At 45.7% G+C, this 15,745-nt stretch overlaps 2 protein-coding genes across 3 annotated transcripts in view; both read right to left on the reverse strand.

Annotated features, from left to right (window-relative positions):
* LOC121620000 (deoxynucleotidyltransferase terminal-interacting protein 1) overlaps positions 1 to 579 on the reverse strand; it is a 7,963-nt gene extending 7,384 nt beyond the window's left edge. The window contains exon 1 of the mRNA XM_041955937.1: positions 160 to 579. Coding sequence (XP_041811871.1) covers positions 160 to 234 — 75 coding nt within the window. The 5' untranslated portion in view covers positions 235 to 579. The remainder of the gene's footprint in view (positions 1 to 159) is intronic.
* A 2,382-nt stretch (positions 580 to 2,961) lies between these two features.
* On the reverse strand, positions 2,962 to 15,385 carry pcif1 (phosphorylated CTD interacting factor 1). Of its 2 annotated transcripts, none has more exons than XM_041962530.1 (16): positions 15,301 to 15,385; positions 13,308 to 13,460; positions 13,086 to 13,210; positions 12,688 to 12,813; positions 11,846 to 11,979; positions 11,585 to 11,739; positions 10,888 to 11,035; positions 10,720 to 10,803; positions 10,541 to 10,640; positions 9,455 to 9,614; positions 9,197 to 9,366; positions 8,808 to 8,894; positions 8,513 to 8,697; positions 8,155 to 8,248; positions 7,694 to 7,869; positions 2,962 to 6,862 (listed from the first exon to the last, which is right to left on the reverse strand). In XM_041962530.1, the coding sequence occupies exons 2-16, from the start codon at positions 13,426 to 13,428 to the stop codon at positions 6,523 to 6,525; spliced, it is 2,205 nt and encodes a 734-aa protein (XP_041818464.1). In that variant the 5' UTR covers positions 13,429 to 13,460; positions 15,301 to 15,385; the 3' UTR covers positions 2,962 to 6,522. The 2 variants fall into 2 exon arrangements, with proteins under 2 accessions (XP_041818464.1, XP_041818473.1); XM_041962539.1 differs by having other exon boundaries at positions 13,308 to 13,456; positions 15,301 to 15,359.
* Positions 15,386 to 15,745: the final 360 nt, after the last annotated feature.

Raw genomic sequence — 15,745 nt, forward strand, 5'->3', positions numbered from 1 at the left:
CGTATATTTAAAATCAAACTGCTAATGAGACCCAACTACAAGATAATACAGCGAACAGAATAAAAGTGCAACAATATATTAAGAATGATAGAATATGATGTCAATTCAGACCAGTAGCTAGCTAAGCTAACTGCTAGCTGCATTGTCTGTGACTCGTACCGGGCTCTGCTCTGCCTGCTCCGGCCCGTCCTGCTCCAACCAGTCCCGGCCTCCCTCACTGCGGTGGGCACCCATAGTTGAGACGGTGCTGACCAAGTCCGGTCCGGGTGCTACCAAGCTAACTCTGTTAGGCTAGACCAGCGCCGTTGAATAAGATCTTATCGATTAGTCTTTTACCTACTTTAACCTTATCCGACGTCTCTGAGCTCGGCTAACAGCAGCTAAAGCTAACAGCAGCAGCTCGCGGTGTTTTATCTCCGGAGCGGATGTTTAAAGAACCGTTACCGGTTTGTTGCCGTGAGTCACCGCGCTGACAGGCACCGAGAGGCTGAACGATGTTTCCTGAAAACTGACAGACAATAATCGATATTGACTGACAGTAACATTTGTTTCCAGGAAGTAACACTTCGGTTTCTTCCGCTTGCGTGAAGCTAGCAGGGCCACCAACAACTCTTCCGGTTATTCACTACAGAGTAAAAGCACCATCTCCACAAACATAAAAATACGGTTTTATAAACGTGTTTTACAGTGATTATTGTTGTTGTTGTTGTTGTTGTTGACTGACAATAAATACATAGAGCTTAGGCCCCGGCATTTTTTAAAGGAATTAAACTATGCAGAGATTTAAGATTAAACTTACTTTACTTGACATGATGACATACAGGAGTTTAAATAGAAGAAAACTGTGATGAAATATTTTCTAAAATTTAGGATTATGAATAATTTCTGATAATTATGAAATGAAGATCTTGTAATTACGGAGATATAAAACAATACAATACAAAACGTTTATCTAGTAGCCACCAAATATTTACTCCAATTGGCCTCCAAGAGGTAAAGATGTTTAAATTACAAGTTTTCTTGTGATTACAGTTTTATCAGATAAAACTCTTTGTTATCTCGTAATTCCACAAACTTTCCTCGTATTTATTACAGATTACAAAAAAATGAGGTTTCTTTCAAAAACCCATGAAAATTACGAGATTTGTATTTAATAAATATAACTTCTTTTTGCAGCTGTACAGGAGATACTAACTGCTTATATGTTATGTAAAAATATCTTCAAACATCCGCATCAAATTGTGAAACTGTGACATTAATATTTGGGAGGGGGGGGTCTTTGAATTATTTCACCTGCTTATTATTTGACCCGGTTGTCTTTTCAAGAATTACAAAACGTTTTTGATACCTGATGTTTGACTTTTGATATTCAACACTTAAATGTTTTTTTCCTGTGAGCATCTATTATGCGTTATTATTTGATTGTTGGTTTTTCCTGCTTCATTGTAAATATTCCTGATTTCATAATTCACAAAGTCCATCCATCCATCTTCTGCCGCTTATCCGGGGCCGGGCCGGGGGGGCAGCAGTCTAAGCAGGGATGCCCAGACTTCCCTCTCCCCAGACACTTCTCCAGCTCCCAGGCCAGCCGAGCAACATAGTCCCTCCAGCGGGTCCTGGGTTTTCCCCTGGGCCTCTTCCCGGTGGGGCATGCCCAGAGGCATCCGATAAAGATGCCCGAGCCACCTCCGCTCGACGTGGAGGAGCAGCGGCTCTACTCTGAGCTCCTCAGTGACAGAGCTCCTCACCTGGTCTCTAAGGGAGCGCCCCGCCACCCTGCGGAGGAAACTCATTTCAGCCGCTTGTATCCGAGATCTCATTCCTTCGGTCATGACCTAAAGTTCATGACCATAGGTGGGGTACGGACGTAGATTGACTGGTAAATCGAGAGCTTTGCCTTTCGGCTCAGCTCCTTCTTCTAAAAGTCATTATTCATTTATTTATTTTTATTAGAGAATCAAAGCTGTGACAACCGAGAGCTGCAGTCCTGCAGACTACCCACCAAACCTCCATAGAGACTGTGTCTGGCCCCAACCACCTAAACTAACTCAATCAAAGGAAAACAGAAGAGGTGTTATATATAAAAACTTCATAAAAAAAACACAACCACTGCAACAGCACAACAAGACAGGAGAATTAAATGTGGACTGCTTGATATCAGATCAAAATATTGATTTATTTTGACTGAAACCTGACTGTCTCTGTAAATGTTCATTGCTATGCAGATGATACCCAGTTCTATTTATCAGAGCCAGAGGAAACCAATCAGTTGACTAAACTCCAAGCCTGTGTTAAGGACATGAACACTATGGGTGGCATCGGCTCCTTGTAAAATCCAGAATAGAATTTAAAAACCTTCTCCTTACCTACAAACGTTAAATGGTCAGGCACCATTTTATCCTAAAGAGCTCATAGCACTATTACCCAGGCAGAAAACTGCATTCTTACTGGTGGTTCCTAAAGTCCCAAAATGCAGAACTGGAGGCTATCAAGCTCCTCTTCTGTGGAACCATCTTCCAGTCTCAGTCCAGGAGGCGGACACCCTCTCTGTATGTATGATCTTAAAACCTTGCTTTTCGATTAAGCTAGTAGTTAGGACCGGCTCGTAGTTATGATGTTATAGGATAAGCCTGCTGGAAGATTTCCCATGATGCATTGAGCTTATCTCTCCTTCTCTCCCTCCCCATTGGTCCACATTCATGTCCCATTAATGCCTGTTACAAACTTGGCTTCTTTGCTGGAGGCCTTGCTCTTTCTCATCTCACAGGTTTACATGGATCATGGCTGCACCCGGATTATGATTGCATGAAACTACTGTGGCCCTGCTTGAGTGCTACTGTTATTTGTCAAACTTATGTTGTTAAATACATATTACGTACACTTTTATACATATACTACCATCATACCACTTTATTATGTCATATTTCTGTGATTATATTATTTTGTCATCGCTGTGCATCTCTTTACCTCTCTGACCACACTGTGTGGTCAAACCCTGGAACCAGTATCATCAATAGTGTGTTACTGATTCACTCCAACTGCAATGACGGCATTTGTTTCTCCATTTTATGCTTGAAGTATTGAGGTTTTTGTGTTCTGCCTTTTTGTGACCATAGTTTCATTCGATTTGTTGGAGGTTCCTGTACTGCCTGTTCATTTTGGTGAGTTTAAAGTAATTTTCTACATTCTGTTGTTCTGAAGATCCTGAAACCCGATCAGCTCGAGTCTGCTGGAACACAATGGAAGGAGTACACTTCCTGTGTCCTCAGGAGGATCTGAGTGAGTCAAAGATGACTTGGACCAGTATGTAACTGGGTTGGATATATTTTTACTGGGAGAGTGAAGCTGCAGTTTGTCTGCAGGCAGGATGAAGGACAGACTGTATTTACATTCTCCAGCTGTGAGGACCCCACCACAAACATGGCCGAGTCTTCATCGCCCTGCGGCGTTGCCACACGGCCTCACACCGAATGTCATTTCATATTTACAACCAGATGCAAGACATTTTAGAGTCGGGATGTTTTCAGTCGGCTTTGTTCTCTGAATCTGAAGGAAACAAAACTACCTGCTGGTTTGAATCTATGAAGAAATGCGCATCAAATCCAACAAAGACAAAACAGGCGAAGGCGTTCTCTCGTGATGACGACAACACAAAATAAAGACAAATCACAACGACACACAAAGATGTTCTGAACTTCGGCCATTTCCAAGTCATTACATCTTTGCTCTTTCACGTTATTCTGATGAAGGGTTATTACTTCCTCCAACGAAGGTTTTCAATTATAATGTTAAAAAGTTTTTATCTCTTATCTCATATTTACAAGATCCTTGTCTAGTAGTCATGATACAAATGTCATACCTACAAGTAAACTGACGTGAAACATTGTCTCAGAATCAAGTTCAATTAATTCGGATTAGAAGGTAAAGATATCCGAAATTTGACAAACATTTTTGCAATCACAGTTTTCTTGTGTTCTAATTTGATCATAATTATCAGATAAAATAGTTTGTCATAAATTCAAGAACATTACTCTATTGCAGATCTCTTAAAAAGGAAAAAATAGTTTTTTATAAACATAATTACAAGAGTTTTCTTTTAATTATCGTGAGGAAACTGTAGAGACATCTTTTGTCAAAATTATGAGATTTTTATCTCATAATTACCATAATTTTACCTTTTTTTAGATCCGATAATTACATTAAAACATCTCCAATTTGTTTCATTTGGTCAATGTAACGCAGTTTTACAGGAACACTAAGTTATCTGACTTAGGAGAAATGTTAAATAAGAGTACAACATTAGCCTAGCTTAGCACACACACTGGAAGCAGGTGGAAACTGCTGTTTTAGCTCCATCAAAAAGTCCCGCTTTACAGTAAACACAATGTCCCACAATGCTGACTGTTCATTTAAAGAGACCTTTAAAACAAACGGTGAACATGAAACTGATTTTCTGTGACGCAGCGACACTGAAGACTCGGCCTAAAAAACACATTCAGGAATACATACATCATTTAAATCCAAAAGGTTTCATGCACAACAAAACCCCCAAATAACCTAAAAACCATAAAAAACAAAGATCACTTACAGAAACAGCTGAGAATTATAAAAATAATGTGGAGGAGTATTCTGCTGGTTAGACTTCAGCATTACTGATGCATACACGCTTCTACTTTTACATACAAGATATAGATTTCTTAATAACACTTTGGTTTAGTTTAAAACAAACTATCATAAGTTGTATAATACAGAAAACAGATCTCCATCTTTTTAAAAAAATGTTAAATTAGATCAAATAAAAAGGAACAATTAAATTTTTTTTCAATCAATTTAACAGAAGATGAGGAAAATAACATCAACAGACTTCATATCAGTTTAACTGTACAGTATCTACACATCTGCTGCTGAGGCAGAACTGAAGTCACACGGAGACAGACGCCTGATAGGACGGCTCATCGACCAATCAGAGAGCAGACAGCCGGCTGCTGGCATGGGGTTAGGGAGCTGCTGGTTCCCCCAAATATTTCCATTGTTTGAATTCTTATTTTAAAGATTTCTTTTTGTGAATTATCGTAAGTTTAGGACCCACAATAAAGCAAGTGGATAAATACGGTTAAAGATTTCGAGATAAGTCTGAATGGTTTGAGTTTAAAAGTTTTCACATTTCAGAGAAAAAAAAGTCGTAAGATTTTCTTCAAGTTGTAATATTACAAGAAAAAGTCAATATTTTGAGAAAAAATGATAAAACAAGACGAATATGGTCATGTTGGGAGAATTAGTTTGCTTTAAGAACTAAATGTGGTCTGTTACTGATTAAACTGGGTTCCGTCTGAGCATCCAGAACCCTAACACCCTCTACGAGAACATGAACCACAATTGTCACACTAGGATTGAAAATGCAGGATCATCTCCACCAGCTCCAGCTGACTGTCTCGTCTCTGATCAAACTTCCCGTTTGATGGTCTGATGGGACCTCCGAGGATTCGTCTGTCCTCGCTGACCAGTCGGTGTCCCAGTTCTGACTCCGCCTCCGACTGCCCGCTGAATAGTCAGCCTCCCACAAACCACCAGGGACCGAGCAGGTTCATCCTCTGAATGATGGGCACTGATTGGCCAGTCTGTCCCGAGGAGGCAGAGCCTTAAGCAGGACGCTGCTGGATTCTGTCCGATTCAACAAAGAAAGGGGGTCCACCCCATTGATGCGCCGGTGTACACCTGCGGTGCACCAAGTAGGCAGAGTCTGCACATCAGGTGACACTAATCACAGCCATCAGATACGCCACTAAATTTCAGCAGCGAAAGTGGCATGTACATCACCACGGTCACATGGCGAGAGAGGGATCCAATGGAAATGTAAACTACTGTCCAGGCTGCCAGTATTTGTTTGGCCGACACGGTGACCATGTGACAGTCACGTGGTAGCTGTGCTGGCTGACAAATCACACTTTACCTGAACAGTTGTCCCACCCCTTGTCGTTACGTGTTAGGCGTTGCACCGCCGCACTGAAATGGAGCGGACCCAGTCCAATAGAAACGATAGCTGCCTTGTCAACCAATCACCAAGCCCTGTCGGTGTGGGGACCAATCAGAAGTGCCCCAATGACCCAGATGAGCACTGGCATCACATGGCGAATGAAAACGTTTTATTGCTGGAGCTCCAACCTGTTGCTGATCGCTGATTAAATACATCTTCTGGCAACCTGTGATGTCAGAGTTTTGACCAATCAGAAGAGCTGATGTGAAGGGGGGAAGATCCAGATTGAGGGGACACGTTTAAAGCCAACAGAAATGATTCATTCAGATTTAAGGGGGTACTCTGGCCCCGCCCCCTGCTGGCAGCGGCGACAGCAGAGTTGCATCGTGGGTACGTTGACAGAAGCTGAGCGTGTGCTACAGGTGCTGGTGAGGGACAATCTGAACAGACGAGACAATGGTCAGAACAAACTAATGCTGTAAAACAGAATTTTTAAACAACTTTCCAACAGGTTCAGGGGCGCAGTCACAGTATAAGCCCCGCCCCATCTACACGGCCGCCATCTTGTCTCGAGGACTGCTGCTACTGCTGCTGCTGCTGCTGTTGCTGTTGTTGTTGTTGTTGTTGTTGTTGTTGTTGTCGTGGCCACCAGGTGACATCACGGCACCTTGCGGCCGATCAGCGGCCTTGGAGGTGGAGTCTCTGTCTCCGGGAGTTGTGTGGGCGGGGCCAGGGGAGGACAAGGAAGAGGGGTGGGAGGGGGAGGGGCGGTAAGCCGCCATCAGCTCGGCCAAACGCTCCGGAGTTGGAGCCCACTTCGCAAAACCAGCGTCATTCTGAAGAAAGAGTACTGCAGTACCGTGTACTGCCCGGTAGTACATCTCATCTCTGAAAATACAAACAGATACAACACAGGGTTGAATGTAGTACTGTGGAGTATCAGTCCACTACAGTACTGCACAGCAAAGTACAACCACTCCCCGCAGAGACCTACATTATACAACGTGTACTACTGTGTAGAAAAATACAACGCAGTATCACTGCAGTATCAGTGTGGTACACTCAGTGTGGTCAGGGATGCACGATAACTGTTCATACGTAAGATCATGACATCAACACTCTGAACAAAACCAGAAACCGTTTCGACTCCATTAATGAAGAGGTTAGCCGCCCGGGCTTCCTCATACGCTTTCAAAACTCCGTCAAAGCGATAGTTACGTTTCAGGTGGCTGATCAGGTTTAAAGTATTAAAGGTCGCGCTGTTTCTACAACCAGCGAACTGTCTTCTTCTGAAACTTTGAAGAAGTCCCACACAGTCGACTCCATGTTGTTTTCGTAAGCACGCTGTGCCAAATGCTGCATTCGAGGTGTAACATGAATTCCGTTCCCTCGTTTGTTCGTCGTTCTTTCTGCGTTTTAAGTTCATCTTGTTATTATTTATGTGTAACGTGGAAAAATACTGAGAATATCAATTCAAGTCAGCACTTATCAAAATTATGACCGAATTAGCGAGTTGTTTTCTGGCATGGAGGGGTATTCTTGATTTTTCTCAGTGAGAAAATGTCTGATTATGCCGATGTCACTTGAACACAGCATTCACTGCAGGCCATGGGGTCTCATAGTGGGAGCGATATCGTCATGATATCGGCCCGATAATTATTGGCCCGACAGTTTGTGCACCCCTGAGTGTGGTATCAGTGGAGTGCAGCGTAGTTGTACCTCTTGCAAATGTGTTGGCTCCCAGAGCGATACTCGTGCTCGTAGGCCGGGACGCTCAGCTGGTGACGCAGGAATCGACTTCCCTCCATGCGGGTCAGAGCCGGGGTCACGGGGTCACGCCACTCAGGGACGAAGACAATGAAGGACAGGGGCTCAGAGGACTGATCCAACAGCTCCTGACAGACACAGATCGAAACATGTTGACCAGAATATACAGACCAGAACAGTCTGCTCTAGACCCAGAGGGCCCCGTTTAGACGTGAGTGATACCTCTGACCTCCTGTCTGACAGACGACAGTGAACCTACAGCCACTGGCACGAGCTTCAGCTTTCTTCAAGAAACTCTTCTAGGCTCCCAGGTTTAGAAGACTACTACAGACCAGCAGCCTGGCACAGACCAGTATAAGCTGGTACAGACTCAAACTGGAACAAACCAGTACAGAACATACAGTAGGACTGACCTCAAAGTGTGTCACCATGGCGTCCATCAGTTCTTCACAGAACGGAGGGTTAGCTTCAAAAGAGCCACTGACTGGACAGAAAGACAGGAACGGCCTGGACACACACACACGCACACGCACACACATACGCACAGAGAGAGAGTCAATAATACTCACACTGTGTACTGATAAGATTACAGCACGTTTTAAATGTCCAGTGTCTGTTGTGATGAACGTTCACTATAAAAAAGACTGAATGAGTTCTGCTGCATTTCACGGTCAACGTTCAGGCTGCATGTACATGAGCTATTGAACCTCGCAGGTGAACAGACACATCACTGCAGTCACACACTAGAGGTGTGTTTCACTCCAGTCTCACCCTCTGGATCCAAAGAAACCGTCGATGTCGGGGAAGGCGGAGCCAAACTGTTTGAAGTAGCAGTTGAGCGGCGAAGCAAAACACTCGAAAGAAACTCCGAACTGTCGGTTCAACGCTTCAAATACAGACACGGGCAGCGCCCCCTGTAGGCCCGTCCCCTCGTTAGCTCCGCTGCCAAACATCACCTGGACACATGCACACACCTCGTTAACTCACCAATTAACTGAGTAATTACCACAGAGACTGTCAGGTGAGATCAGGTAAACCCTGATTGGTCAACAGAAGGTCAGCTGACCTGGTATCTCTTGAGGAGGCACCAGACTCTGGACAGGAACTTCTCAAAGCGAGGATCATCTATGCAGCTGTACCTGTACAACAGCTCCTGGACACAGACAGACAAGATGTCAAAGAATGTCTCCCTCTGGTGGTGGATATGAGTCACTGCGTCGGAACAGTGGACATTAAACAACAAGCCGTCTTTACTGTTATTTCATTACTTGTTTATTTTCATGTTAACTTTATGACCAAGTTCACATTCAGGCCCGACAGCGACCGAGCCAGCTAAACAGGCAGTGCTACACAGCATGAAGCAGCTTCCTGAGATCCAGCTCAGCACCCCTCCATTGGTACCAGTAGTCTCTATCGGTACTCAGAGTACTGCAGTAGTACTGCAGTAGTACTGACCAGTTTGCTGAAATGTCCTCTGTTGACTTTGACCATCTCTCCTCTGAAGCGCAGACAGGCCACGTCGTTCTCAAAGTGCAGCTCCACTCGAGGAAGGGGAGGCGAGGGGAGCGCCAGACGAACCGGGTAACAGTAGACCAGCCGGGACTGCTGGGGGGACGCGCACGCCTCTGAACACACACACAGCACATGAGACACACGCAAACAGCACACAAGGCTATCTGTGGGCCGTCCTGAAGCAGGCTCAGGTGAGTGTACCTGTGGGGGGGTCCTGCAGCAGGCTCAGGTGGGTCTGTCTCAGGCGGCGGCTGTACTCTGCAGACAGCTGGTAGATCTTGGAGCAGATTCCCTCCACAGAGTCTTTGGCGACAGCAGTGACATGAGGTCCACACTGCTGCCTCAGGTGCTCCAGACGGTCCTACAGACACACAGACAGACGCACCCCGGTAATAACGATAATAATAATCAGAATCAGAATAAGAGCATGACATTTTTGAATATTTTCTTGGTCATCATACCATGAAAATTCCAGACCGCTGCCATCCTACTCATAACAGTCCTGGTAGCTCATACTCCCACAGGACGCCCCACAAGATACCCCCACCCATGATCCTTCCCTCAGGCTACAAAACACATATAGACTGGATGGGCGAACTCCCAACTGGTCCACTTGTACCCAGATCTAATGATGTTGACACCGTAGAGGCTTGTGGACCCAGACGGGTTTCACAGCTTGGATTTGTTTTTTTTTACTGCCTAACGCTTGACTGTCTGCAGATTTGCTGCTGAAAACTGAATTAAAACCAGAGCAGCAGTACTACAAACAGTAGAGCGTAGTGAGTATCTGTACAGTAATACACAGCAGGCTGCAGTGAAGGAAATCAGTATTTGATCCCTCACTGATTTTGGAGGTCTGGCCCCCACAGATTAGACCTTTCACTGAAAGAAAGTACCCCTAATCTCAACGAACCTGTATAAAGACACCTGTCCACAGAAAGTGTAATAAGCCCCATCAATCAGGCTCGAGTTCACATCTACAATCTTTCAGGACTTGATTTACTTCAATAAAGTATTGAGTGCGTTTATGAATGGAGTCATTATGATTCCCTTTGAATGCCCCCAAAATACACTACACATGTAGTCTTCATAGTCACCCAGAATCCATGTCCCAGGTCTGTTAACCTGAGCGCCACAGACCTGATGATCACTTTGACCTAGGGTGCTCCTGAACCAGGTACATTTAAGAACCACCTTGTGCTGGACCACAGCGTTCCTCATGAACATCCAAACATCTCGAGAGGGACGCACACAGTAAAACAGAAGAAGTTCGGGGTCAGAGGTTACCATGTAGTCCTCCTTGCTGGCGGAGTGATCCCGGCGCAGCCAGCTCATGGTGTCCTCGGCGTTCCACTTCACCACCTTCCTGCTCTCTGGACTGGCGTTCCTGCACAGGCCAGACATCAAAGGTTAGAGGTCCTTCAACATCTGCAAGGTAAAACTCTGATTGGTCTGCTGGGACCTACCTGGAGTCAATCATCTTTTTAGCAGCTTCGGCGTATTTAAACAGCAGCTTCCGAGCCTCCTCTTTGTACTTAATGCGCGACAACCTGAGACACACCCAGATACAGATATATATCAACGTATAAAAACAGATAAGAATTCATCTTATCAATTATTATAACAGACAGTACCGGATGGGAATGTCGTTCATGACCTCTCTGAACATGGACGGAGAGATGACGGGGTCACAGTCACTCGGCAGTAAGGGGTCATGACCTTTGTCAATCACTTTCCTCTCCAGTAGCCAACGGTTGAACGACTCCCGGGGTGGATCGATACCTGAACCACAAACAGACGGTCAGACGGATGTCCAGCTGGTTTACGTGCAGTACATGGACCTTCAGATGGTCGCATGACCCTGAAGTATAGTTCAACCATCCACATGACCAACAAGTCCCAGTTAGAGACCAAAGCAGCGGGTCAAATCCCAAGACAACATGTCCTGGAAAACGTGCTGCACATACACAGCTTTTACACACTTCCATCAATAGTTTAACCATCAGGAGCAACTTGGGGCTCAGTGTTTGACTCAAGGACACATTCTGAGCCTCATCCGTTCCAAGTCCCCCCGCCCCCGTGACCGCCATGTTTCATTCATTCATTCTGGACCAAACAGCTCAGCTGTCTGTAGCTGCAGCAGACCAGCTCACCTTCCACTCAACTGTGACCACACTCTTCCAACACCAGCTCTTTTCCTCACATCAGAACTCCAAACTACACATTAACTGTTACTAAATGAACTCTAGACGACCTCCAAAAGGCTGCATGAAACACAGAACAAAGTCTAGACAGGTGCAGGTCCAGTTTATCAGCCAGGTGGGAAGGTACCTTCTCTCTGGTGGCACAGTTCGTGGTAGTGTTGCCGAAGTTTGGTGACCAGCTGAGCTCTCTGCAGCTCTATCTCAGGGTGGGGGGGCAGGTGGTTGGCAGGAGGGTGCTCTCTGATCACGGCATTGGTCTGGATGTCCAGATCCCAGTAGATACTGAAAACAAGGGATGTTTGTTTGAATGCAGCCCTTCACCAACAAGACCATCACCATTAAAATGCTAAAGATGGTAACTGATGAGGGGGCGTGGCCTCATACTCACACGGCTGGCCTGTATGGGGTGGGGGCGGGGCTGGGGGTTGTGGGCGTAGCCGACTGGGCCTGCTTGTCTTCAGGGGCGGAGCTCCAGGGTTTGACCCCAGGGGTGCTGGGAGAGATGGGTGTGGTGGGCTCCACCTGGAACAGACGGACAATGTACACAATGTAAGAGGACTCGGTTTCCCACAATTCACTGCACAACAGTCACTAGCTGAACTTGGCTCGCTCGAGACGAACTGCGCCTCGCCTGGAGAGCGGACAGGTGAAAGGAAGCTTTCAGAGGAGACACAGGAAGTCACAGAGATCTTCACTTCCTGTTGGATCCACCTGTAGGCTACCTGTAGTTTGCAGACCACATTGGAACAGCTATGGCTGAAGAAACTGCACATGAGTTCTCGCTGATCAAGTTGAAGAACTTCTTCAGCAGTTACTGTTAGGTGACATGTACCAGATCAGACATCCGTTTCCTCCAGTGAGGCGGAATTAGACTCAGTTCCAAACTCTTTATTTTATTGATTGGTTTATACTTGTTTAATTACATACATTTGTAATTTGTATGTGGCATCGTATTCTCTCTTTTCATGTCTGCCTTGTAAAGCATTTAGTAACTGTGCGTTTTATTTTGTTAACAGATTCAAGCGTCACTGCACAAAATGAGACTAAAAATCTACAATCTACTGTTAAATATTACAGTTTCACAGAAAAGTAAGATTTGCTACAAATGATGGCGTCTGTGGTCAAAGCTAAAGCCAATCAGCTCCTTGATCCGGCAGCAGCAAGATCCACATTGTGCAGTGATTGATTCTGCAACACACCAGGTGTGTGTGTGTTGTTGGTAGTTTTTACCTTGGCTCGTTTGAAGCTGTTAGGCCCCACCCCCTGCTCCTCAGAGCCCCTCCTCTTCCTCTGGCCATTACCAAGGTTACTGTCTCCGCCCTCCGCTGGAGCTGCATTCAGACCTAAAGGATCAGACTGCAGACAGACAGACAGACAGGCAGGCAGACAGACAGACAGGTAACTGCTGGGTCTCAGTTCATATTTCATTAATTTTTCATTTTTCACTGTGTTGTCATGTGACACAAACAGGACCAATACGAATATTATTCCTGGACTCGCTTTGGGGATGTGAAGCAGACGTATTTTTGATGAATGAATTCAGAGAGTTCGCTGTGAGCTTCAAGCCGATATTTGTTTCCTACCTGAGCAATAACAAGATCATTAAAGGGAACAGGGACACTACTCACAATGACATCATGCTGACCCAACACTGGCACCTCCCACAGGCTCTGATTGGTGAATCTGTTGAAATAGTACGGTCGGTTCTCCCTCCGAGACCAGCACTTAGACCATCCGGCCTGGACCAGTTCATCTGTCAGACAGACAGGTCAGGGGGACAGATGGGTCAGAGGGACAGATCGGTACAGAGACAGACAGGTGTACTTGGGAGTTCAGACAGACAGGTGTACCTGGGAGTTCAGGTGGTTTGGAGGCGCTGGATGGAGAAAGGGGCGGTCCCTGAGAGGATGCAGAGGGAGAGGGCATCATGGCCGCCTCCCCCTTGACCGATCCCTGACTGTCATTGGACATCTCAGCTGCTCGTCAGAATGGCATTGACCTGCCTGGACAGGAAGACACGCTTTAACTTTCAAAATAAAACCCTGGTGACAATTCTTGGAGTGTTGGGAATTAATAATGTATCTTTTTTTCATCTTTTATAAACACAAACTAAACAGAATCAAACATGTTTGATAAGAATCTGAAATTTAAACTGATATTAAACAAATGGCCCAGTGAGGTGTGTGCAGACCAGGTGCTGTCGTCAGTAATGAGGTTCTCTGGAGGTACAAAGGTCCAGGTCAAGTTCTACTGAGCAGCAGGAAGGGCTGCATGTGTGTGTGCTGTGTTTTCAAGCAGAGGAAGAAACCAGCACGGTTTAATTTCTGCTCATTGTGTCACACTGACAATGAACGACAGCAAGATAATAATAAATGTGGCATCATGAACAGGTGTGATGCTTCTGTTGCACCTGTTAGACTGGATTGTGTCACCTGTCAGAGCCTCACACACTCAGGGGTTAATCGTGGAGAATATATGATGCTTTGACAAATTTAATGTTGAAGTGATTGGTCATGTTTGAAACTTTAATTTCTCCGCTGTTCTGTTTCCGTTTTATGTCTCAGCAAAATGAATCTCTGGAAAAAACATCTGAAAACACCAGGACGGACATTTTTCACCCTTTTATATGTTTAAAGACTTAAGAAACAGATTGATAGTTCATGAAAGTGATCAACAGTGTATGTTCTGACTGTTTAAAGCTGCTGAAAGTGACAGCTGATGGTTCAATAATCAATGATGCAGCAAATGTTTAGAAATGCTGAGAAGGCAGAAACATTGAACCAGTAATTTGCCTGAAAAACTTTGTTCTGTTGAACGACGCAATTAATAAGCAGCTATTTTGATTATGATTGTTTTTTCCAGCAGAAACACGATCCAGTTTGTCATTTCCTGTTTCACCGTCACAGTAAACCTGTGTTTCACATTAACATGGCCTGAATTGATGGACATTTTTCTCCTCTTTGACAGTAAACGCACCGCTCAGATGACCGAGTGATGGATCAACTGTCATCTGCGGCTGTGTGAAGTTCACGGTGCTTCTGCCAGGTGTGTGGCGGGAGAGGTGGATGCTGCGCAGGTACATGGTGTCTGCTGTCCAGTCAGAAGCTGGTAAAAAACCGCTCAAACTAAGTCGACCGGTGAAAACTGACTGATTTCAGATCGTTTCCAGCATGACGGTTCGGCCCGAGCGGCTCACCGCGGACCGTCTGAATGCGGCGCTTAGAAGGCAGATGGCGGCAAAAAGGGACGATATCAAAGTTTGATCACAAACAATCGATAACCCCACACAAAGCAGGTGACTGTCGTGAAATCGAAGCACCGTGCCAATAAATAAAATTAATCCTGGATGTTTTCCTTCTCATACGCAGAAACGAGCGCTATGGTTACACGCATGCGCACGGCAGACTTTCCAAACAAACACGGAGGAGGAGGAGAAGAGGAGGGGGGAGGACAACAAAAAGCTGCAGCTGCTCCTCCGGAGCCCGGACTGAAGAGACGAGCACAGCGGTTCTCAATACTAGTCCACGGCGGTGCCGAACCCGGCTCAAGTGATTGAAAAACACAGAAAGAAGCACGAGCGACGTGTAGCTCCGGCCACGAGCGCTCATTTTGCGCGCCCCGCTCGGTCTCCGCTCAGAGCTACAGCTGCTGTTTAGGCGCCACTTCTCAGACAAGATGGCGGACACGCCCCTGCCACAGCGCTGCGCGTCCTGCACACTGTTTCTGCCCTTTACTGCAAATTCTGCCGCCCTGTGCGGTATTAGTCCGGCTCATCTGAGAGCCGAAACCTTCCGCCGCGTGTCGGTGCCTCCGGAGTGGCTCAGCGAGGCCGTATGTCCTTACCTTAACCGGTTAAGTTGCAGAGAGTCGCGGGTTCTGCTCGTTTGTTTCGGGTCCTCCGCTCCGCTCCCTCCCCGCCTGCTCAGACATCTTTACAGGGACCCGGAGCTAGCCACTGCGCAGGCGCAGCTGTAGCCCCGCTTCCTGTTCCGAAATGTCATGTACCTCCCGCCATTTTGAGCAGGTCAAACAGACTGAAAACGTCTCAAATGTTGTATAAATGTTACTCCTCACCTCACAACTTCTACATTTGGGATAAATCGTCATATCTTATTTGATCAAGAATAAATACATAGACTCTGAAAATTGATTGAATGTTGGTAATTTTTGGGTGTCTCGTGTCATCTGTGATGATGATGATGATGATGAAAATGACACTGGAGGAAGGTTTTCACTTCACCAAATCAAATGAAGACAACAACAAAGAAGAGCCGCTGAACCACGATCA

This window comes from Chelmon rostratus, chromosome 2, assembly GCF_017976325.1.
Source record: "Chelmon rostratus isolate fCheRos1 chromosome 2, fCheRos1.pri, whole genome shotgun sequence".
Lineage (NCBI taxonomy): Eukaryota > Metazoa > Chordata > Actinopteri > Chaetodontiformes > Chaetodontidae > Chelmon > Chelmon rostratus.

Excerpts from the sequence above, each read along its gene's own strand:
- pcif1 (XM_041962530.1), bottom strand. The coding sequence starts at position 13,428 with ATGTCCAATGACAGTCAGGGATCGGTCAAGGGGGAGGCGGCCATGATG. Across the intron at positions 13,211-13,307 it reads CAAACCACCTGAACTCCCAG|ATGAACTGGTCCAGGCCGGA; the intron begins GTACACCTGTCT and ends TCTGTCTGACAG. Across the intron at positions 10,804-10,887 it reads ATGAACGACATTCCCATCCG|GTTGTCGCGCATTAAGTACA; the intron begins GTACTGTCTGTT and ends GGTGTGTCTCAG.